Source organism: Eumetopias jubatus, unplaced genomic scaffold, assembly GCF_037043125.1.
Source record: "Eumetopias jubatus isolate StellerSeaLion01/CBP00866 unplaced genomic scaffold, mEumJub1_p1.0 scaffold_2, whole genome shotgun sequence".
NCBI classification, from domain to species: domain Eukaryota; kingdom Metazoa; phylum Chordata; class Mammalia; order Carnivora; family Otariidae; genus Eumetopias; species Eumetopias jubatus.
Genome location: NW_028274808.1, coordinates 79,199,586 through 79,223,122, shown reverse-complemented (window position 1 = coordinate 79,223,122; position 23,537 = coordinate 79,199,586). Strand labels below are relative to the sequence as shown.

The 23,537-nt window shown below is 44.1% G+C and overlaps 1 protein-coding gene across 2 annotated transcripts in view; it reads left to right on the top strand.

The window, feature by feature from the left end:
* ARHGAP10 (Rho GTPase activating protein 10) overlaps window positions 1-23,537 on the top strand; it is a 340,748-nt gene that overhangs the window by 308,448 nt on the left and 8,763 nt on the right. For both annotated transcript variants that reach the window (XM_028125305.2, XM_028125304.2), the window contains exons 20-22: window positions 4,575-4,734; window positions 20,751-20,903; window positions 22,081-22,172. In XM_028125305.2, the coding sequence (XP_027981106.2) occupies window positions 4,575-4,734; window positions 20,751-20,903; window positions 22,081-22,172 (405 nt within the window). The remainder of the gene's footprint in view (window positions 1-4,574; window positions 4,735-20,750; window positions 20,904-22,080; window positions 22,173-23,537) is intronic.

Below are 23,537 nucleotides of genomic sequence, written 5' to 3'. Positions count from 1 at the left end.
TGACACCTGTAGCCCAAGATGTCTACAACTGGTCTTATTATCTCTCACACCCAATTTGTTCCTTGCTTTTTACTCCCTATAATTCTACCGTTCGCCTTGTTGACTAAGCCAAGAACTTGAGGGTCATGTTAGGTTCCTCTCCCACCCTTCACCTTTATTCACAGAGTTCTAGTTGACTGTGCTACTGAATATCTCTTGAATCCATTCTCTGGATCTTGTCACTTTAGTACTTCACCCCTGCAATAACTTCCCAACGCCTATGGAACAAAGTCAGGTACCTTAATGTTTCATATATCACCCCACTTCGTATTCTTACTCTCCACCTTTGCCCTTATTCTCCAGCTAAATCCAACCATCCATAGCTCTGGAAACTGCCACATTCTCTCTTGTTTCTATGCTTTCAACCATGATATTTGCTCTATCAGGGGTTCTTACCTTGCAAGTTTGGCAGTAATTTCTTCCTTTTTCTGTTGCCTGATTCCCATGTCTTTCTCCCTCCACCACTGGCAGGTTTGGAAACTTCTTTCTGTGGATCTCAAAGCTGCTTGATAAAATCGTAGTATGGCTGACACCACCTTCTGCTGTGTTTGTCTTTACCTTACTGTCCTCAGCACTGTACTGTGAGCACCTTTGGGTTAGGGACTGATTCTTCAGCTTTATAACTCAGCAGCCGTGATGTGCCTTGTACGTAAATAGAGGCTTAGGAAATACTTTATTGATTGAATAAAGAAGGTGAAAGATATTTGTGGCTTCAAAGGGGAGAAGATGATAATGGAAGCTGTGTGCAGATTTTGTAACAATACTTTGAGGCTTATAGATTTTGTTTTTCTCCTCCTTCGTTCCTAGAGGCACTTGCTTTCCATATTCATAATATTTCATGTGGCAGTGAGTCCACAGTATTTCCTGAAGATTCCTGGTTTGCCTGGCCCTGCATTATGTCCTCTAAGAATTACCGAGACTGAGGCCTGGTCTCCACCCTCAAAAAATGCATAATGGAAATGAGGAATTAAAACCAGGTCATGAAACCATTAGAGGATAGCGAATGCAAACTTGCTTGCTGCATCTCGTTGTGAGAAAGGAGAGAAGAAGTGGAACAGGTAGCTGGCAAGTGCTTTGTGGAGAAGGTGGGAATGAAGCTGGACGCTGTGAAGAACTCGTTTTCTCTTCTAGGTGGTGGTAGTTCTATTTCTAGTGAGTTTCTTCTCTGGGAGTCTCTTCATAATGAAAGTCCTTCAGCACCATTTCTGCTCACTTACCAGAACAGCCTTTTTACTCACAGGTGATTTGTCTGTCTGTGGGTGCCTGTTAAAGGGTAGCACCTATGGGAAGAGGTTGTGTGACACTCAGAAGAAATGGAAGGTGAGAAACGATGAGAGTATCTGACTTTAATTCTCAAGTACAAATCAGTTTCATAGGCTTTAAAATCTTTAGCCCAGAAATCATTTGGACGTAGAGGTTTTTTTTGGAAAAATTTTTATTATTTTCATACTAGTTAAAAAGTCCTGGTTTGATTTGGGGGAACTAAAGTTTCAGAAATGGTTATAAGTACTTAATGTTTATGTGCCTGAGATGTTCTGTGCCCGTTTTCTTGAATTCAGTGAGCTCAAATAGATAAGCTCATTCCAGAACAGTGAAGGAGAAAGGAAATCTGTGCGCACAGAAAGTAGGGTGAGGTATCTCTTCATTTGATCAGTTTGTGTAAACATATTCCCTTCTACCAACATTCTTTTCACTTGAGGGTTCAGATGGCTACTGTTTGGCAGGACAGGAGAGAGAAATTCTCGTAATAGAAGGCATTTAATATGTTGAATGGCCGTTTGTGCTGTGTCGGTCTGCTGGGGAAAAGGATCTGAGGCACTGTGGATGAGCTAGTGTGTCTGGTTGTAAAAACATTTCAGGCATCTTTTGGAAGTAACATTAGACCCTTGCTTCTCACTTCCCCAAAGTTGCTTCTCATTGAAAGGCTTCTCCTTGTAGGAATGAGTCAGGGAATAACTGGTCCCAGACTCTCATTTGCTGTTTTTGCTATGTCATGCCCTGCCCTAGAGACAGGGCATGAGGCCCAGAGAGCAGAGGGCCGGGATCCAGCCTGCTGGCTGGGAAGCTGCCTCTGTCTGACTCAGTGTTGCGGTGATCCTGCTCTGCTTCAGAGCTGACCATATTTTGCTACTTCTAGCCAAGCCCCGATTTGGCAGCTATTGTATAGGTACCTGTTCAGGAGTTCCTGGGGAAGCTAGAGCTCCAGCCCCTCGTTCTTGGGCGTATTCACAGAACAGAACTGGATGGATTTGAACTATCCAGACATAGGAGGAGAAGTAGCCTTAGTTTCAAAGTGGACTGTAGCCCAGAATGAAAATAAATCAAAAGGAAATCCTATCAGTGGTTATGGTTTCTTTGCCTGAAAGCTGGCCCATGTATTTGGGGCTGAGTTACTCCGATTAGCTAAATACTTTTGTGGTGAAGGGCTATGGAAAAAGTGACTTCACCAAAAGAGGAATCATATAGTATTCTAGACTGCACATTTGCAAATGGGCACCGAGCAAGCCTTCACAGGGACACTGAGAGCAGGGAGAAGACCTGCCCACAGAGGTTGCATTCATCTCTTGTTGCAACTTCTCTCTCACCTTCCCTGATGACAACACACTTGAGGAAAGAAAAAGCTCAGAAAACTCTCGTTTACCAGAATCTTCTGCCCATGATCATCCTGGTAGTTCCTCCTAACTACCCCCATAAAGAATTCCTTTTTTTTAATTATGTTAATCACCATACATTACATCATTAGTTTTTGATGTAGTGTTCCATAATTCATTGTTTGCGTATAACACCCAGTGCTCCATGCAGAACGTGCCCTCTTTAATACCCATACCCCACCCCCCACCGCTCTAGAACCCTCAGTTTGTTTTTCAGAGTCCATAGTCTCCAACGGTTCATCTCCCCCTCCGATTCCCCCCCCCTTCATTCTTCCCCTCAAGAATTCCTTTTTCCAGCCATCACCACCATCTGTAACTCCTACCTCCCTGAATTCAACTTTTCTAGATCTCCATTTCTAAGATCCTCTCTCTTAGCCTGAGTTGTAAGCTGGGTCAGAATTAAATAAGAGTTATCTCCTACAATCAATTTTCAAGGTTAGCATCTTGGGATCTAGCTTAATCAGAGCCCAGAATTTCTCTTGTGCTCATTATTAGTAGAATTGGAAATCCATCTGAGATGGTGTTCTGAGAGCAAGTTCCTTGCTATTCCTGGCGTTCATGCATACTCTCTTTCTAGACCTGGGACTAATGGACTTAAGGAAAAATGAAGGTTTAATCAGCTAGAAGCTGTTTGTGGCTGGAGTCTGGTCCTTCAGGTTGTGTATCATCTGCTTCCATGGCAGTTTCTTGATCTACTATTGTGACCCATCATCTGTAAAATAAAGGTCAAACCAGTGCCTCTTGATAGAATATTGCTACCTCTGCAAGGCACCTTGGAGCAGTTAATATTTTGATGGGGACTATGAATGTGGCCAGAGGGTCCCAGCTCTGATGGCTGCTGTTCTGGTATGTTATGGTAGGAGCACCAGGAAGATAAGGAGACCAGTTGAGGAAAACAGCTGCTCTTGTGAGCTCTCTTTTCCATTCTCTCCATTTTTTCACCCCAGCTCGTAATATGTACAAATGATACTAAACGTATTCCATAAAATGGTCCTCTGTGAATGATAAATCATGTAACCCATTTAAAAAATGCTTTTTAGTTTTGGTTTAAAGTCCTCCCTGCAGTCATTGCAGGTGCCTGATTCTTCTATAACATCCTCCCTAATGTTCACAGAGAAATGGAAGTTTCTCTATGTCTGGGATTTTCGTAAATTGGACTATTAAGTTGTAATCCAAGACCCCAGCTCGGAAGACAAGGTCCCTTTAGAGTTGTCGACTTTATTACACACGAAGTGGTGACTGGCAGTGTCTTAAAGAAACATTAGGTGACTAGAAAGGGAGAGGTTGACCACGTTGGGGCTGGTGTACTGCTCTGAATTATTCTTGGGGTTATCATTGACTTATAACTGCTCACCTTAGAGATTAGGAAGTCATTGTGGCCGCCATTAAGGCTCTCATCTTCCATTGGATCTGATTTTGATTATTGCATTTTCTTGTGGGGAAAACACCCCTCACTGTGTATTATCTATGATTTAGTTTAAGCATCTTTGGTTCAAAACAAAAACAAAAGCTTTAAGGAGAGGACACCCAAATAATCTCAGGGTGAATTGTAAGTGTAATTTTGGTTTTAATTTGATTTAAGTAATCAAATGATGCCACATAATTATTAGTGGAGTTGTTTTTTCCCTTTTTTTTTTTTTAAAGATTTTATTTATTTATTTGACAGAGAGAGACACAGCGAGAGAGGGAACACAAGCAGGGGGAGTGGGAGAGGGAGAAGCAGGCTTCCCGCTGAGCAGGGAGCCCGATGTGGGACTTGATCGCAGGACCTGGGATCATGACCTGAGCTGAAGCAGATGCTTAACGACTGAGCCACCCAGGGGCTCCTGTTTTTTCCCTTTTGAGTACGTGTTTGGAAGTTCATGCTATTTTTTTCCTCCCTAGGTGACAGTGCTAACCTTTCTAAGGAGGACACCCCTACCGGGAATCTAGATTCACTGTCCTCTCCATCTCCCACGACTGCAGCCGTCCACGGGCCTCCTGGACCAGACAAAAACCACCTTCTCGCCGATGGGGGCAGCTTTGGGGACTGGGCATCCCCTGTGTAAGTAGTGGTGCTTCTGTTTGGTGCTGAGGAAAGGAGGGCCATGACCTTCATTTTAAAGTTCACATGGCGAGTGGGTTCTAAAGTGTTAGGTCTAAGGACCTCTGTTCTCTAATCAGTGGGACTGCTTAAGGGAGGATGGCGCATAAGGAGGCCTTCCTTGAAAGCATCTCTGTTCCCAGTGTGGAAATGTGGGTGGGTGCCATTTCATATCTGTTCTGAGTTTAATTTGTGGCAGTTTTGGGTTGCATGAAGGAAATTTGTTATTGTCCTACTCAGGTACTCAGGATGTTTTCTCAGTAGTAATGCAAACTTTTAGACATAGGAGAATGCATGCATTGTGATCCATAGACTCTTGAAACTATCTGTAGAATGATATTTTAGTTGTCTGAATTTTCAAGAGCTTTATGCTGGTGTTCTCTGTCTTCTCCATAACACCTTGCATATTTGACAATTGATGGATGAAATACCTGATTTTATCTTTTCAGTTGGGTTTAGTGACAGGCATGTGCAGATCAGCTCAGGTATGTCAGGACAAATAATACTAATACAAACAATATCATGGACCTGGTCTGACTACATGGTTTGTCTTTCTGCGCTGACCAAGCTGTGGAATAAATGCAGATTGGTGGTGGTTTGGGACATCGAAAGAGCATCAAATTTTGGGGCTCCTGGGTGGCTCAGTCGTTCAGCGTCTGCCTTCGGCTCAGGTCATAATCCCAGGGTCCTGGGATCGAGCCCCGCATCGGGCTCCCTGCTCAGTGGGAAGCCTGCTTCTCCCTCTCCCACTCCCCCTGCTTGTGTTCCCTCTCTTGCTGTCTTTCTCTCTGTCAAATAAATCAATAAAAAATCTTAAAAAAAAAACAAATAATACTAATACAAACAATATCATGGACCTGGTCTGACTACATGGTTTGTCTTTTTGTGCTGACCAAGCTGTGGAATAAATGCAGATTGGTGGTGGTTTGGGACATCATCGAAAGAGCATCAAATTTCAAACAAATGCTTGGAGAACCAAAAAAAAAAAAAAAAAAAAAAGAACCCTACTATTAATTACATGCCATTACTTGTTTAGTCAATCACATTACATCCAAAAATACATTTATAATTCAGCCTGAGAGTATTTGGGCGTCTAAGTCTTCAAAGTTAAAAAAAATTTTTTTTTTTTTTAAATCAAAGTTGCCTAAAATAAGTCACAGATAATGATGTCATCCAACCCTAGCTGGGCATTCTTGGGACTTTAAATGGAATTGGAAAGTGTCCCTCACATTACTTGACTTTTTATAGTTACTGCTGGATTCACATGAAATCATTATGAACTTAATTAAGTATTAAAAGAGGCTGGGAGAATTTTGGTATGCTAAAATTTGGGGGTGACCTAAAGACGGAAAATCTAACTGAAACTGCAAGTGAAACTCAAAGTATGGAAACATTCTCCAGATGAGATTTTTTCCCCAAGATTGTAATATATGTATATTCATATGCCAGAGACTGTGTATTGTAGACTTAAATTGCATATTACTCAAACATGCTTGTCATTTTTATTATTCTTTTTCTAGATTAAAAATTCTCTTTTCACTTTAGTACTCCAAGCACCAGTGACAATGGTTACATAGGAACCAAGAATCTAATCCTGGGCCCTCGGGGGGTAGAATTTGCATGGGTTCATGTGGGCACATGTGTGTGCATTAAAGCAAAAACCAGATTTCTAATTATTTCTTTCACTACGCGTGTATCATAGTGGAGAGCAGCTTAGTTAGTCCTACTTCTTCCGGAATGGTTCTGTAGGAAAGTGACATTATGAGCCATGATAGAGCCAATGCTCAATTCATAGCACGTTCATGCCTGAAACATGAAGGGCTTGATATTTTTGGTCATAAATCAAATGAGGAGTGAATTCTCCAGCTTCCTATTCATACAAATTTTAAAATGTCATGGAAAGCACTCCAACACAGGTCAAAAAGGGAGAAGAGAAAATAAGTAGTTGAAGCAAGTCTGGAAAGGAGATTTGTGTTATAAGGTAGACTTTCTCCTACTTCAAGAAATTTTTTTTTTTCCTGTGCAATGGATAAAATGCATGGATATTTCTCTTAATTATAGAGAGTGTTTCTTATGTATCTTTTGAAGGCTTTTCTTGTAAGCATATTTCGGTTCAGATTTATCATGAAGTGAGGAGTGTGTCTCAAGCTTGAGCACTTTTAGCAAGATCACCTGGAGGGCTTGTGAAGCCCCCACTGCTGGGCCCCACCCCAGAGTGACATTGAGGCTTGAGGGGCGGGCTCCAAGTATGCATTCCTAACAGAATGCCCCTCTCATCTCCCTGGTACCAGGCATGTGTGGATTGTAAACAGCTTCCCTGAGGAGTGTAATTAGGGTGAGTGATATCTCTTCTTGCCTTTTTTTTTAAAACTCTTCTGGGATGGTGTGTTTGCTGTCTTGAAGTCCCCCTGAGTGGCTCCGCCATACTTTAATTTACTCTGCCTGAAATATTGCCCCCTTTCTTTGCTCAAGGCGATATGACCTATCTTTAGGGTCTAATTTAGTTTCGACTTTCAGGAAGCTTTCTCTAGCGCTGTAGTCTATAGGAAGATTCTCAGTATCTTTCTGTCCATACCTGATGCTGGACATGGGGAAAATATTGCCTTCTAGTATTAGGTAATATTTACCTTTTAGTGTTAGTTGATATTTAAGTGGTGTGTGTGTATCTGTATATTCATATCAAAGTCTCTATCTGCCTGTCTGCCTATTTGTGTATTTTAGTCCGTTCAGGCTGTGATAACAAAAATATGTTGAGTGGCATATAAATGACAGAAACTTATTTCCCACAGTTCTGGAGGTTAGATTTCCAAGATTAGGGTGTCCTCATGCCAGGTTCTGGTGAGAGCCTGCTTCTAATTTGTGGAGTGCTGGCTTTGTGACTCTTACAAGGACACCTAATTCCATTCATGAGGATTCTACTCTCATGACATCATTGAATCCTAATTACTTTCCAAAGGCCCCACTTCCTAATAGCAGGACACGGTGGGGCGGGGGGAAGCGTAGGGTTTCAACATAAAAATTTTGAAGGGACACAAACATTCAGTCCATAACACTGTCTTTCCCTCACTCCAAGATAGAGTATAAAATTATTGATGATAGAAATTGGGTTTTATAACTCTTTGAACTTTTTAGTGATCTTGACATAGTTCTTAAAATGGGAAATAAAATATTATGTATTTATAAAAATGCCTTCTTCTTAGAAATCTCATTTCTTTCTATCATTGAATGTCTGTTAAGCAACTGTGCTTTGTTTTTGGTCCATCTTCCTTTTTCCTTATGAAGATTAACGAGTCTTCCTCTAGGAACTTCACAGAATTAATCTCACCATTTTCTCTTTATAGCATTTTTCTTTGTTTCCTTAGAATTGGTAAATGTGGTTTTCATTGTGTGGTGTTTTTGTTTCTTCTTTTTTTTTAATCCATGACCTCTGCACACAAGCTGTACAGTACTGAATATAGTAGGCTCTGCATAAATACTGATTAAGATTCCTTTTGATGAAACCAAAATTGCTGTGGGGTCATTAAAACTCTACCTAGGGCTTTAAAAAGGAGGCAGTGCCTGGCCTGCCTGGTTTTAATCCAGGGTAGTGATTCTTCATTCCAAAATGTACACTTGCCTTATCTTGTGTCTTAAAACACGGACAAATGTATGTGGATCACATCAGGACCCCAGTAGGTCTGCCGTACAGAAATGCCATGACCCTAGCCACGGGAAAGCAAATTTGCAGAGGAAAACCTACAGCAGCCGAGATTCAGATGGAGGCAATGTGTAAACACAGATGTAGCCTCTGACAGGTAGAAAACAATACAGCAGAATTGGATTTCTTGGGTTTCTGCTGATGTTTATGACTTGGGATTATTCATTGCAGTCAATCAATCTGGAGCTATTACTTACCTGTACACTCAGGAAGGTGATGGGTGACTTCATTGCCAGTGAAGAATTGCTAGCTCAGTCTCCTTGGAGGACATTACATCATAGGTCAAGGTATTTCAGATGTTCCCAAGTCATTTTTTTTTTTCTTCAATAAAGCGGCTTTCTCTAAACAGATTTTCTTCAATTGTAAATGATAGAACAGGTTCTTGACAAGTAATCCTTTTAGGTTCCCTGCCACAAAAGAAAATCTCTTAAGAAATACCCGCCATTGCTATCTGCTTCCTCCATAGATTGCAAATGAAAAGGGCCCGCCCCCTTTCCTGCCAGCACATCCCCACCTCCAAGATGGCAGCATCATAGAATATCTCTGTGTGGTTGGGAATGTTAGTATCCCAAGGTACAACTCACGCTGGGCTCTGGCGGGCCAGAAGGGCAGGAGATCCTTCTGTCCCATCTGATGAGAAGCTTGGCTTAGTTTATCCTGAAGAGTAAGTCCCAACCCATCTTTCCCGGTTGCTGCCCAGAGCTGCTTTTGGGCAGCAGCTTCATGCCTACCCAGACTTGATGCTAGTTGCTTGCAGTCATTAGGCAGTAGACTCCCACTCTCATTTATAGCCTTGTACTGCATGTCAGCCCTAGACACTGTGTGCGCTCACTGGTAACCATTTGTATGCTTGTCAGTGAAATAACTTGCTTCCTTTAAATTGTGCAAACAGTTCGAGGTTGCCCATAGACAACTACTTGGTACTTTAAATTACTTGGCTGTTGGTTCCATGATTGCTTTTTAGGAAAAGCTGATGAACACATTTTGCTGGGAGCCCTTTAAGTTTGATTTGTGGCTTAGTGTACAACAACATACCATGAGTGATTTGTCTGAGGTTCAGAAAATTAATCATCTTAAACAGTTTTTTAACAAATTTCTGTGAAATTTGGCACATATCTAGGAATTAGAAGATAGCAGCCATAGGGAAGCCTTGTCTTCACCTCCCCCTTTATCTCATTTTCTGTCCTTTTTGCGTCTTCTCCAACCCTTGAGGGAGGCTCTCGAGTTTACTGCTCCCAACCCTTCTTGGCCAGGGGCAGTCAGTTCACCCTAGAAACTGGTATCTTATATTTTCCCCCTCTCTTGTTATGATTATTGTTTAAAAAGAAAATAGGGAGTTTCTCTCTTAAAAGTTCTCCCCACATCTGCTTTTTTTTTTTTTCTAACTTGACTCAAATGAACACATAATGCTTTTGTAGCAAGGGGAGGAAAGCTACGTAAATTTAAAAAGAGATCAGGAAGCAGTGAATTGCCCATCATAGGAATTTTCAGCATCTTTAGTAGCTAGGGAGGAGACTGTATCCTAGTAAGTGTAGCACTTTTCTTTGCTTACGTGTAGGCTGGCTTTGGTTACAGACTGTGGTGGGTTTCGTGGATTGAGGTCTCTAGTTGAGCTAGTACCTTCATATGGAAGGATGTCCTTTCTGGTGCTGGCTACTATGAAGAGTGAGTTGGAAGCCAGTCCCTGCCCCCACCCTCCCACACCTACGTGAGCAGCAAAGTCCCTGGGTGGATTCAGAAAGATTGAAGTCTCAAATAGCTCAAGTGAAGGAAGAATAGGGCCTGTGAGCAGGAGGAGCGTGTTCCCTGGCTGTGACCCAAAGCAGCGTTTTAAATTATGCTCAGAGGATGGCTCCTTTCTGGACTTTGTTTTGGGGCACTGGGGACTTATAGGGAGTAGAAGCTTCTGCTTCATCAGTGGCTGGTGGTTAGGGGCTGAAGAGAAGGCTTGATTAGATACTTACCCTCTTGCATTTCTCAGGAGAACAATGGGGCATTAATTATCAGGGGCCACCAGAATTTGTTTTAGCCACTTTATAAATGATATTTCATCTTAGTCCTTACATGAACCCAGCGGGGTAGATATATCTTCATTTTTAAAGATTGGGAAATCAAAACACAGAGGGTAGGAAAATTGCCCCAAGCCTCAAGACTCATAATGGACAGAGGTGGAGTTTGTCCCTGATCTGTCTGTCCAGTGATCATGGTGTCCTTAGACTTACTGTCATGTAGGGATTGAAATTATCTAGGTGCAAATGAGAGCATTGTTGGAAGTGCAGGTTTCCCTCGAATCTGAAACCCAGTGAGATCACAGTGGCTGTCAGCCGCTCATTGCCCTTGTTTTGAAGAGGGAGCTCTGCCCCCACATTCGGTTCTGTGGCTTTGGTTTATAATTATCTGTGGGAGATAAAAACTTGAATCTGGTTGCTCCATATTCATCATCCAACACCTTTGGCTGAGATTTGGGAAGGAGGGCATCCTCCCCAACAACAGAGCTGAGAGGCTTAGAAATCTGAAAATTTGCAATTGAGCAGCATCCATAATTTTTTTTCTGAGTAACATGATACCTGGTCGTCTCTCTTTAGCTTCAGTAGAGCATTTGAGGCTAATCACAGGGCCCACGTATTTGGCCATCGACCATAAATATCTATTCCCATTCCTTTCTTTTGGGTACAGTTTTGGTCATGGCTGTTTCCTTGAATCTTCTCTCCAGCTCCATGGGAATGATCCTCACAGCCTTCCATACACAACCCGTGTGCCTTGCTAGGGCATTTTTGGTATTTGTACCGTGTACTCGGATTCACGTGTGGCCCGGTTCACGTCTTCCCTTGTGCTTGTAACTACAGGTTCTGAAATTCGAAGGCTTTATTTTCAGTGCAGAATGTTGATTGTTCACGTAACTTCAAAGCCCCATAATGAAAAGTGGACTTTCTAAAACTAAGACACACGTCGGAATTTTGTCGTAGCTTTTCTCTCGCTTAACTCAAAGAACCAATTACGTCTTCTCATTATTACTATGTTTCATTGTTCTTTGTTGTTATAATTTATCATTTGCTCTGCATGGATTGGTTGGAGGCGTCTTCATATCAAAACGAAGGCAAGGACCTCCTGAGTTCTCTGTAAAGTGGAAGATCATTGAGACTGGTAAAGCATTGATTGGAGAGTCGCACAGGCTTGGCTTTGTATCCACCTTCTGCTTCTGAAAACCTTGGAGGCCTTCTATAAATGATTTAAACAAACCAGGGCTTAGCACGGTTGTCTGTAAAAGGGGAATCATAGCTGTCCCTCTGCATTGTAAGGTTTCAAGGTATCACATCTAATAAAACCCAGTCACGGCTCTCCTGGGAGTGCTAGGTGGCCACCTGTCTGGATTGCTTCCATCTGAGAACCTAATTTGATATATTCTTAGTTTAGGTTGGCCCGACTTCCTGGTTCATGAGTTCCAGAATCTCCTTACTAAATCGTTCAGGGAAATAACCTCTCTGGTCCTGGGGAAGCCTTAGAGGTTGGTCCAAGAGGACTCCACTTGGGGTTCCTCTCCTTGCCCCTCTGGGTAGGAACCCCCTTTGTAGAACCCCCTGAGAATAGGGTCTTTGGATATTGCGTGACCAAGGCATGCGGTGCCCACTGGGACCAGGCCACTCTGTAAATTATTCTGAGCAGTATGGCTAGCTTACTCTTAGAACAGGTAACTCATAAAACCAGCTTGGTAAGTAACTAGAGGGTATTTCTTAGCGGAGTACTGCTGTACCCCTTTTGAGCTGCGCTTGGTAGGCCCTGTGTTATATGTGTGGGCCTCACACCGGGTCGCAGCTGTTTTCCACAGAAGAATTGAGCTGCTAGAAACATTTCTGTCAGTTATCCCGCAAGACCTCAATGCTGAGGCCTCTAATGCCCCATCATTTTCTGAAATGAAGCTTGAGTTCCTTTTCTGTTCAGCTAGCAGGCTAAAGTTCAACCCTCTTACCTGATTCCAGTGATCATCTGGAAGGAAGGAAAATGGGATTCAGGGAACACTCTTTGAGTGAAAGATGGGTCACAGCTGTAATTCTGAGACAGTTCTTTTTATAGCAAAACCCAAGAAAATGACCACCTGTGGAGTGAACTTCGTAATCTCTAGGATGACTAGGTGGTGGTGTCCTTTCTCCTGAAGGAGGGAAACCGCCAGGAGCCTTAGCGCCTCCCGGCAGGAGGGGAGGACTGCGTGTTCACTGTGGCGGGGTCCAGCAGGAAAAGGCTCTGTCTTCGCTGTGCTCCAGTGAATTCCTGTGGGGCTCTCTCTCCTGTTCCGGCCCACACCCCTCCTGCAAAAGGCTTTTTTCTCAAGGACGATCGAGTTATTGCTTCTGTGTGCTGGCTTGATATATTGTTGTCTCCCCGTGCATGGGAGGTACTCGTGAGCACTGGTGAGGAGTGCTTCTGCTGTGGGCAGGCCCTGGGCATTGGTAGATGGGCTTCTGGCACATAGTGGGGGGGGCCCATGCCACAAAGCTAGTGTAGACGGGGGTGGGGGGGGGGGGTGGGGCCTCACAGGCCCAAGGGAGTTTGCCATCATTGTCATCTCCCCCAGCTCTCCACTCCGAAGTGGATTCTCATCTGGTCCATCTAATGCCGGGGTCAGCACACTGTGGCCCACCTCTGCCTGTTTCTATACGTAAAGTTTTATTGAACACACAGCCACCCAGTCACTGACATTGCGTCTGTGATTGCTCTGGTGCAGCCGGACGGCAGAGGGGAGGAGCTGGGAGACCAGCTGTATGGCTGCAAACACTAATGTGTTTACTGTCTGGCCCTTTCCAGATAAAGTTTGCTGACCTCGATCTCCTCTATAAATAAAACAAACCTTTTTGGAAAAAACACCTTTCTTAAAACCCCGTTTCAACAAGTGAGGTTAATGGCCTTAAGATGGGCAGTGTATGTGATTTCTAAACATAACCCTTATGAATCTTTTCTTGTCGTTGAACAAAGCAGAAGGTTTCCTTGTGGCTTTTGGATGTCTTCAAGGGGTGTGATTCTAATTTCAAAAGGTCTTTAGTGTTTGAGTGAAAAAAGAGTTTACATGGGGCTGGGTTTTTTGTTTTTTTTTAAACCTATTGTTTAAAATTTTTATTTGAAATAGTTGTAGATTTACAGAAAAGCTACAAAGACACTGCAAGGGGTTCCTCTAGACCCTTCATCCAGCTTCCCCTGCTGTTAGCATCTTACCCAGAATCCTGGCAGTTTTATTAAAAATAAGAAATTCACACTGATACATGACTGTTAACTAGAGACTTGATTTGGATTTCACTAGTTCTTCCATTCCTGCCGTTTTCTTCCAGGATCGTTCCAGGATACCATATGGCATTCACGGCATCCAGCGACTTTTTTCCCCCTTTTTTTTAATGGTGACATCCACTTAATATCTCCAGTTTTTCCTCTTTGAAATAGTTTATATGTTGTCTTTGGGTAAAGAAAATGATTTGTTTGTGATGACATAACCCTGGACAGAAGGAGTGACCTCTGACTCCAAAGTACCTAATGCTCATAGTAGGGGCTTCATTTATCAAGTGTTCGGTGAGTGCCCGTCACTGCGGGGGGTGCCTCACACCTGGCACCCCACTGAAGCCGTACAGCCACTTGGCCTGTTAATGATTCCTTTCATTTTCATTAAGGAAACTGAGACCAGGGAGCTTGATACTTACCCAAATTTCAGTTGTGGGTGGCCCTCAGCCAAGGCTAACAATGCCATGGGGCACCAGCCTCCAGCGGGCACTCCGAGGTCATTCTCCTGCTCCTTACCACAGCCTCTAGCTAGTGAGAAGTGTCCTCTGTGCTTCCAAAGACAAAAGGAAAAAGCGTAGGGAGATTAGCCAGAGCTGGCTTGGGAACCCAGCTCACTCTTCGGAGTGGTGGCGCTTCCCACACTTGTAATTTGTGTGATTACAGTCCTTCAGTAGCCACCCCCACTTGCCTTTAGCACACAGTCCTGCCCCCTGAGTGGGTCTGACTCCCGCCCTTCTCCATTCCTCTCCTTGCATTCTGTTCCAGCCACTCGGAAGGACCTGAGGCTGTGAGCTCTGTGCAGTCTGGTCATTTAGCACCCACATGACCTTGAGCAGATCCCTGTCAGCTTTCTGAGATGCTCTTCTCGCAGGTTCTGTGAAAGGGGGGCATGGCTGGCACTAAGTGCATCGGAGTGTACGTGTCTGGCCCAGTGCTGGAGCGAGCGGCTGGGCCTTGTGGGAGCCAGGGTGTGGAGGGGTGATGATGATATTGGCCCTGGCTGCATCAGCTCAGGGCAGACACTGCCTCATCCAGAAAGGCTTCCCAGGGCGCACGTGATCGCTGGATGCTTCCTCCTCTGTTCTCCCAAAGGACCCTGCGCAACTCTCTACATGGTAGTCATCACACTGTGTTATGATTATCAGCTTGTCATTCTCTACTCACTTGACTGGGCACTCACGGAGAGCGGATGTCCTGGTCCCTTGGGTGTCCCCAGGGCTTAGCATGGGGCCTGATAGGTAGTTCTCGGGCCGTAAATGAGGAGTGAACTAGGTCTACATCCAGGTCTCCTAAGGGGCAGTGAAGGCCGCCTCGCCCAGCCCTGGACGAGTGCGACTGTCTCGTCACAGGCGTTTGCTCACCGCCGCTGCGGTCTCCTCTATGCTCATTTGGAACCGACAGTGTGCTGGCGGTGGGATTCTCCCTCTCTGGCACTTCAGGGATCACTGTGGCATTTATCTGAACAGAGATTTCCCATAGTATACAGATCTACAATATTTCCTTCTGTCTTTATTAACATTTTCAAACACTTTTGCCCAGGACAGCCGTTCTAGACTTTGGCTGTACATTTCCCAGGCTGGAATGAAAGATCATTTCACTAATGTGTTAGCTTCTGCTCGGAGACCTTGCAAATGAGGTTTTAAAATCTTTCAATCCAACGCAAACTTCTGATGTGACGCTGGCATCATATAATCAGAGTCAAATATCTTGGTTGGGGGGGGCGATTTAATCACTTCATATAAGCAATCATTTCTTTCCTTGATATGTATTCTCCCTGTTCTCTGTCCTTTGAATATTTTAAATTATGCTCATTGCTCAAAGAGCCCAGAATCGGGCACTTATGTTGCCAGCGCTGCCCAAAGCCTGACCCGTCTGTGTTATGCAAGAAATGTTCACTAGATGCAGAAGTTCTCCAGTGACTGGTACAGCTGTTGTCAAATTTTAACAGTTAAGGCCCTAACTCCCTTCCCCCATTGCTGAAATGCTTGTGCTCTTCTGCTGCCAAAAAAGTTTTTAATATGCATGGAGCGTAGAGTCTGGTATTGGAAAAGATTGGGTCACAGTTTGAATCAGAAGCAGCATATATTGCTGATATGTTACATTTTATAAATATAAACTATAAAGTATATACATACACAGCTACTGTCATGATTTTATGTATCTGAGGGTTTATTCCTGCTCACCACGAAATCTACAGGGTCTTTCCCTGAAATACAGACTCCAGAGCAAGAGTGTGCATTTTTTATTATATTTTTTTTATAGAGGTCTCTCAGCACTTTCAAAAATGCACATTCTACTCCCCGCTTATATGTTCCCAACCCCCCCCCCCCCCCCCGGAGCACAGGAGACTGTTGCCGTAGGAATAGCCAAATAGGCTTTCAGTGTAAGTATTTTCAAGAATGAGTTTCTGAGTTAGCAGTATGAAATCTTTATGTGTTTTTCTGCAACCCTCTTGTTGCCATTTGAGAAGGAAATGTTTCTCCTCAAAGGAAGGTGGCGATACTGGCTCTTCTGCACTCAAAATGGAGAGGGGTCCATTCAGAAGAAGGTTCTTTCAGTTTAGTGTGTGAAATTGGGAAGCTAGCAAACAAACAGGTATTAGTACTTCCTTTTAACTTATTTCTGTTTGGGTAAATGTGGTTTCTGAGCTTTTCAGGAAGAGTTGACTTCTGCCTCCATTTTGCAAACCACAAGCTGGCTTTCAGGAAATATGTGGCGTTTAGGTACTTTGTTGTAATTGCTTGCAGCTCATCATTAAATAAAATGGGTGGTTTGTGATCATGCCAGTCCTACTCATCAAAAATTTGTAAAGGGGCAGCAGGAGGAAGGATATAAATGTTTTCTGATGCTTAAATGTGGGAAGTGGTGGGAGTGGACACTGAAAATATTTCATTGTGTTTTAGCAGGTAGTAAGCTTTTTATTCTTAGATTACCCATCATTTTTGGTTTTTAACCCAAAGACTTTTTTTTTTTAACCAGGATTCTCCTCTGAACCACAGCCCCCCCCTCCCAAAAAAAGGAAAGAAAAGGCCTGAGTATTTTCTCCATTTTCCCAAAGATGTGAATGTCAAGAACTTTGAAGTCTAAAATCTCATTCTGCTTACAAGCCACCACATTTGTCTCTTGTGGCTTCATGGATACTGGTAGAAGATGCGGTACTCCTGGTCAAAAGACTGCTGATCTTGGCAGGAGTAGTAGTAGTCAGAGTACCAGATCCCTGACTCCTAGTTCCCACAGGCCAATGGCCCATGAGCCGGATGATACCTGCATGTGGAGTGTTAAAAGAGAGGAACCCAGGGCTTAGGAAGCCCAGATCTTTTATGATGAGCATAAAGCCTGCTTTTTTTCTCCAGGGGGAGACCCAGTCTCTATCTCCCCAGGCTGTTTGCTCTACAGACATCCCTGGAAAGATAGTCTAGGAGAAAGGCAGCCAATGCCTCTGCTCAGTAGGAGCGCAGAACACGAGAGGCCCATCAAGAATTGTCTCTCACCACATGGGTAGCTGGAACCATTCTAGATGTATAGGAGATGTTAATTTTATGTACCTGGATGCCTTAGGGCTTAATTATCTCTGAGGGCTCAGGCTGAGAAAAACTGAGACCTTTGCTGGGGGTTGCCATTTCCAAAATGCCCAGTGTGTTAAATCAGAGATGAGAAAGAGAATAACAGAAATGATATTTTCCTTTGCTGCTTTTTGGAAAAATATAGTGTATTTGAAGCATTAAATACAGTTGACCCTCGAACACTCAGGTTTGAACTGCGCAGGTCCACTTCGATGCGGGGTTTTTTTCAGTACAGTACAGTAGTGTAAGTGTCCTTTCTCTTCATTACGATTTTCTTAAAAACATCTTTTCTCTAGCTTACTTTATTGTAAGGATACCGTACATAATGCAAATGTAACATACAAAATATAGGTGAATTGGCTCTTATCGTTAAGGCTTCCGAAGGTCAACAGAAGGCAATTAGCAAGGGTTAAGTTTTGGGGGGAGTCAAAGGTTACATGTGGGTTTTTGACTGCATGCGGATCAGTATCCCTAATTCTCGCATCTTCAGGGGTCAACTGTAGTTAAAAAATTTCTGATCTTCATTATAATAAAACCCCCCAAACAAACAAAGGACCCCACCAAATTCTGTAAAGGAGGAGGTGGTTTATATAAAGAAGCTTATGCTTTACAATTTCTTGCCTTCAGAAACAATTCAGGCAGTTTGCTTGTGGGAGACCCCTGTGAGACATGTCGTTATTGGACCTCTGTTGGCTGAGGTGAGAACTCATTTCAGGACTTTCTATTTACTTAACCACTTCTTGCCTCCTCCTCACTCCTTCCCAGCGGAGAAGCCTGTGAAACATTTCTAGTATCTAACCCAGCAGCTGTTCTGTTTGTTTTCCAAACTTTGTTTTGCCACGTAGGTCTCCTCTTTCATAGGACTTCCCATTCTCCACGTGACTTCTGATGCCTCCTCCCCACTGAGACTGTTTCCAGACTTGGGTTTTGCTCCCTCTTTTGAATATTCCACCTCACAAAGTTTTTGCCTGTGTGGGATCCTGAATTCCGAAGGAGAAGGGACTGGCTCAGGCTTCTGAGATACTGTGGGGGGAACCCAGGAAATTGCATACAGAAACTTAAGTCTCAGTTGGAAGTCCGAATGGTTATCTGGGTGAACTGGTCAGTGCTGGATCACATAGCACATCCGTATACTGAAGGACATCAAAAAAGATCACAGAAAGCAAACGAAAATGGCTAATGTTGAGAACTTGACCCTGAACAAGGCTTGCTGAGTCTGAGTCCCTGTTTTGGAACAGGATGGAGAAGGCCAAGTCAAGGGATAGGCTTAGACCTATAGCACCTGCTATGCCAACGATTCTTTCACTTTCCAAAAGGAGTGTTTTTCCTTTACAAAAAAGCAAACCACTTAAAAAAAAAAAAAAAAAAAGATGTGAGGATTAAGTAGATAATAGCAATAAAATTTATGATCTTTATTTTTAAAGAGCCTTATAAATACAGGCACCATTGTTACTTTATCTTCATCCTGTGGCTGTCCTCCCTCTCTGCAGATAGATGGCCATCATTTAATCACTAGGCTATTTATGACCTGGAAGAGTTGATGGGGGTGTGGTAAAACATCTCATCTGCTGCCACCACCACCCTCCAAGCACCTTGAATAATTGCTGGGAGATGAAATGGCAATTGTTTGGCTAAGTGCAGTCTTAAATTCTCTGTCAGAGCTTCACTCTTGCCTTCTTCTCCCTTCCTGATTAGGAAGACACCATTTAAGTTTCATTTTCTGATAAGGCATTGAGTGACTTTTGGTGCTGGCAATACAGATCATTTGAGATTTATAGGTTTCTTTGCGTGGTTATGAAATATGTTTTATGACTTCCACATGAATTGGCTGGATTGGGGGATTGTAAATAAATTGTTCAAAAAATAATGTTTTTTAAAATGTGAGCCCCTCTCCCCTTTTCTGGTCGAAGGATAGGAGACCTTCTAGTGTACTAAATATCTATCAAGTCAGTAATGCAATATTTCATGTACTCGATTTGTAAAATCCAGTTGTAGTGGTGGAATGGTTATTCAGATGTTCGTGGAAGACTTCACATGCCTAGCACTCTGCCTGGCTCTCTGAGGTCTGCAGAAGGAGTTAAAGACCTGATTTTACCCCAAAGGCAAGAAAGATCTCTGAAACCATCACAGAATAACTCCTGCCAACCTGCCCTCCCATTTCTTACTGGGCTGGGCCTTCAGAGATCTGTGCCTTAGACCAAAGGAGAAGCATTGTGGGAGGCAGGCCTGGAGCTGAGCTGAGGAAGGGACAGACTGGGGCTGGCAGAGGGGATGGGGAGCCTGAGAGGTGAGGAGAGACCTGAGGCAGAGTGCGGGACCCATCAGGGAGCAGGCGGAGGACAGGTCGGGGAGCGCACTCGTTCTTGGGGAGACGGATGGGGCAGACTGGGTCTCAGGTGGCTGAGGGTGGCTGGTTGAGCCACTCGAGTTGGAGGACTTGGCCTGGGGGCTGAGCCAGGAGACCACAGTGGTGACACAGGCATGAAGCAATGTGATGGGAAGGTAGAGAAGAAGACAGCTTGGGGGCTACTGGAAGCAAAAATGGACCGAATTTGCTGTTAGTTCTTCTGTAGAGGAAAGAAGCAAAGGTAATGCTCAGGAATGTGGAAGGATAAGGAAGCTGCTCATGGAAACTGGTTTTAGCTGAAGAGGGTGAATTTGAGGTGAAGAGCATCTGGGTGTAGCAGCCATTAAATGCATGTGTGTCAAAAATGTAGTTGAAACGAGCAGCTTTCATCACTGTGCTTTTAAAGTAAGCTTCAGATACCATAGTCACAAGCCTTCAGTTTGGAGATAAAGAGTAATTTAATTCAGATCAGCACCTATTTATTGCCTTCTTTTTCATGTTTAGAGGCCCCTCCGTGAGTCTGTTCACTGACCTTTTTATGTTAGCTTTTTTTTTTTTTTAATTTGCAAATATTAGGGAACGTTAAGGTCCCCAAAGATTTTTGCTGTTCATGGGTTTCTCTCTTAAATGCTGTCTTTGGTCTGCTCTAGAGGAATTTTGATTCCTAGCTGCAGTTTTTTCTGAGTTGTCCCGTATGACCAGATGAAACAACTTTAAACACTGAAAGGCCATGTGTTGGGTTTTTGGAGCGACAGGTCATGAGTTTGACTGTAGATTCTGACACTTTCCTTATAAGCAGAGAACATGAGCACCTCAAAAGTCCAAGTAAGTAGTCATGGCAGTTGGATTCTAGTGTCCTAATTAGTGAACTGATACGGTGCTAGGTTGGACAAGACTTGATCTTCTCCATGAACCTGGAGAAGTACAAGGCATCTCTCCTTTGGATTGTGGTTCTTGGGGCTACAGACTAGTGAGAACTCTGCCCTGTTCTAGTCATCGGAGGAGATAAGGAAGCTATCCTCTTAGCCATTTAGGAATGGGGTGCCACGTATTTGGTGTTCTGTGGCCTTTATACTGTTAACCCTGTCCTTCAAATTTCCATCTGCAGTCCCTGCCAGACGAGATCGCCCATGGTCCAGTGGCTTAACACGCAGTCCCCAACCACACCAAGCTGCAGCCCAGTGGTCACACCTCCTTCACCCAAGCCACCGCCTTCTCCCCTCTCTCTGCCTGCCGCCATGGTGGACAAGCCGCTGGAAAGGTATGGGGTATGGAAAATGATGTTGAAGACAGGGGCAGCACACAGGCTTGATCAACCTGAGCAGCTTCTTGTGTTCCCCACATGAAAGAGGCTTGCTCAGGTCTCGCAGCCTCCTGGACCTCATGGACAACATTGACAGCCTTGTCTTGGACTGCGCCTTGGTTCAAGAGCAAGTACATTCTCAGGAGAAATTTGCCTTATGTGAGAGCTGCTTGAATGTACTGTCCTGGTCCATTTTTTTTTGTTTTGTTTTTTGTTTTTTTGGTGCTTGTTGTGCATCGATGAAACCACTTATTTTGGAAGAACTTCTTATACATGAATATAAAGTACATGCTTTAAAAAAAAAAAAAGTAAACGGGGCCCTGGGAACAGGAGTTAACATGGCCATTTAATGGGTCTGTTGTATAGAAGCCAGAAGTGCTGGCCTAGCAAGCCCTTCGTCCTGGGTGGTAGGCTGACATTCTTCTTGTCTTCACTGGCTTCCCCCCACTCCAGTGAGGTGGGGCACTTCCTTCTGCTTCAGTTTGCATCTGGCTAACCCCACGGTCTCCCTCCTCCCCTGGTGTGCTCTTTCCCCAGAAGGGCACAGAGGGCATTTTGACAAGTGGTGAGAAGCTGAGCCTTGAAATGCCTTTCAGAGGCAGGCGGAGGGGGTCAAATAGTGAAGACCCAGCACAGAACAACAAACTCCTTCCAGAGTGGTGTGGAAGGAGACTGTCCACGCGGACAGATGGATGTCCACTGAGCACTGCCCCAAGTCACTCGGTGTGCACGCCTCTGCCCTTCACTGCTTCGCCTTCTGCCTCAAGATACTGGTGCTTTTCCTAATAGATGAACGCAGTGCTTAGGAGTAAACATACCCTGTGGCTCCGATAATGCTGAATGATAGGAAAAGGGCATCCTACCGGGCAGAGAGGAGAATTAGGTGATGAGGTTCAACGAAAGCTTCTCAGAGAAGCTCCCAGAAGAAAGATTTGAATTTGAAACCCGTCATTTACTTGAAAATCAAGTGCTGTAGATGTGCCCGATGTTCACTTTGCTGCTATTTGGTTGGTTGGTTTTTTTTTTTGGAAGGAGTTGTCCCACTGGTGTGGGAAGGGGTGGGGTTGGGGGGAGGTGAGGTTTCCCCTCCCAGTTTCTCACCTTTTAATTCGTGTCTTTCACATTTCCCTCTCAGCGTTGTCAATCGGAAGGCTCGAGCAGTGTATCCGTGTGAAGCAGAACACAGCTCAGAATTGTCTTTTGAAATAGGAGCAATTTTTGAGGATGGTAAGTGTTCGTGGGAGCTCTGTGGTAGCATATATTCTCTCCTCCCTTGGAATGTCTACAATCCGGAGTAAGCAGTCACTGGTTGTGGGCTTATCAGGGGCACACGTCCATCCGTTGACCCTTTGGGCAGGAGAGACCGGGCCCAGTTGGCTGCCGGGGGGCGTGGGGGGGTGGCTATGGAATTCCACTTCTGTTTTCATCTTGATGATTCTCCAGCCCTTTGAACTCTTGTGAATCTTTGTTCAGGACATCTTTCTCCTGATGTAGAGAAGCTAGTGCCACTTGGAATTAAGAAATACTTCTAGGGCGCCTGGGTGGCTCAGTTGGTTAAGCGACTGCCTCTGGCTCAGGTCATGATCCTGGAGTCCCGGGTTCGAGTCCCGCATCGGGCTCCCTGCTCGGTGGGAAGTCTGCTTCTCCCTCTGACCCTCCCCCCTCTCATGTGCTCTCTCTCTCTCATTCTCTCTCTCAAATAAAATAAATAAAATCTTAAAAAAAAAAAAAGAAATACTTCTAATTTGCATCCTTTGTTTTCCTCTCCCAGAGTCCCCAGCCAAGCCTCCTCAATGCATCAGGTTTGCCAGATCTGAGTTACAGAAGAGAACTCTTGTCAAAAAATTCTGGTTTATAGTTCCCGTGACATTCTTTTGCTTTACCTGATCTTTGCTCATTTGAATAGTGTGTGAATCTCTGGATCTGGGTATTGACTTTGTACATTCAAGCAAGGGTGTGGATTTTATCTCAGTCTTTAATATTTACACACAAGTGTTCAGGAGCTCTGCCTGGCTTAATGTTTCACAGATTTCTCCTATGGTTCACTGTTTGTCTCTTTTCCCCCCGTCTCCTGATTTCTTCCTTAACAGTCTTGCTCATTCTTAAATTCACGGGTTGCTGTGGAAACAGTGATGCATGTGGGTGGAGCTGCCCAAAAGAGTTCTAGGGAGGCAGTGAGGATCTTAGATGCTTGGAATGGAAAGGTGGGTTAGCCAGAATGTTTGGAATATATGGAATATATCAACACAACACCTAGTGGTATATTGTCAGTAATGCAGTGTTTGCTGGTGATTGTCTTTTAGAAAGCAATTTGCCTATTTATTTATATTTGGGGGGGGAGGGACAGAGGGAACAGGCGAGAGAAAATCTTAAGCAGCCTCCATGCCCAGTGGGGAGCCTGACGTGGGGCTTGATCTCATGACCCTGAGATCATGACGTGAGCCAAAATCAAGAGTGAAATTAAGCGTCAGACGCTTAACCGGCTGAGCCACCCAGGCGCCCTGCAAGTTGCCTCATTTAGAATAGATTTCTATGTGTGATGTGTACTCTTGAGAGCCAGGGACTCCTGATAGTGTCAGAAAACAAACAACA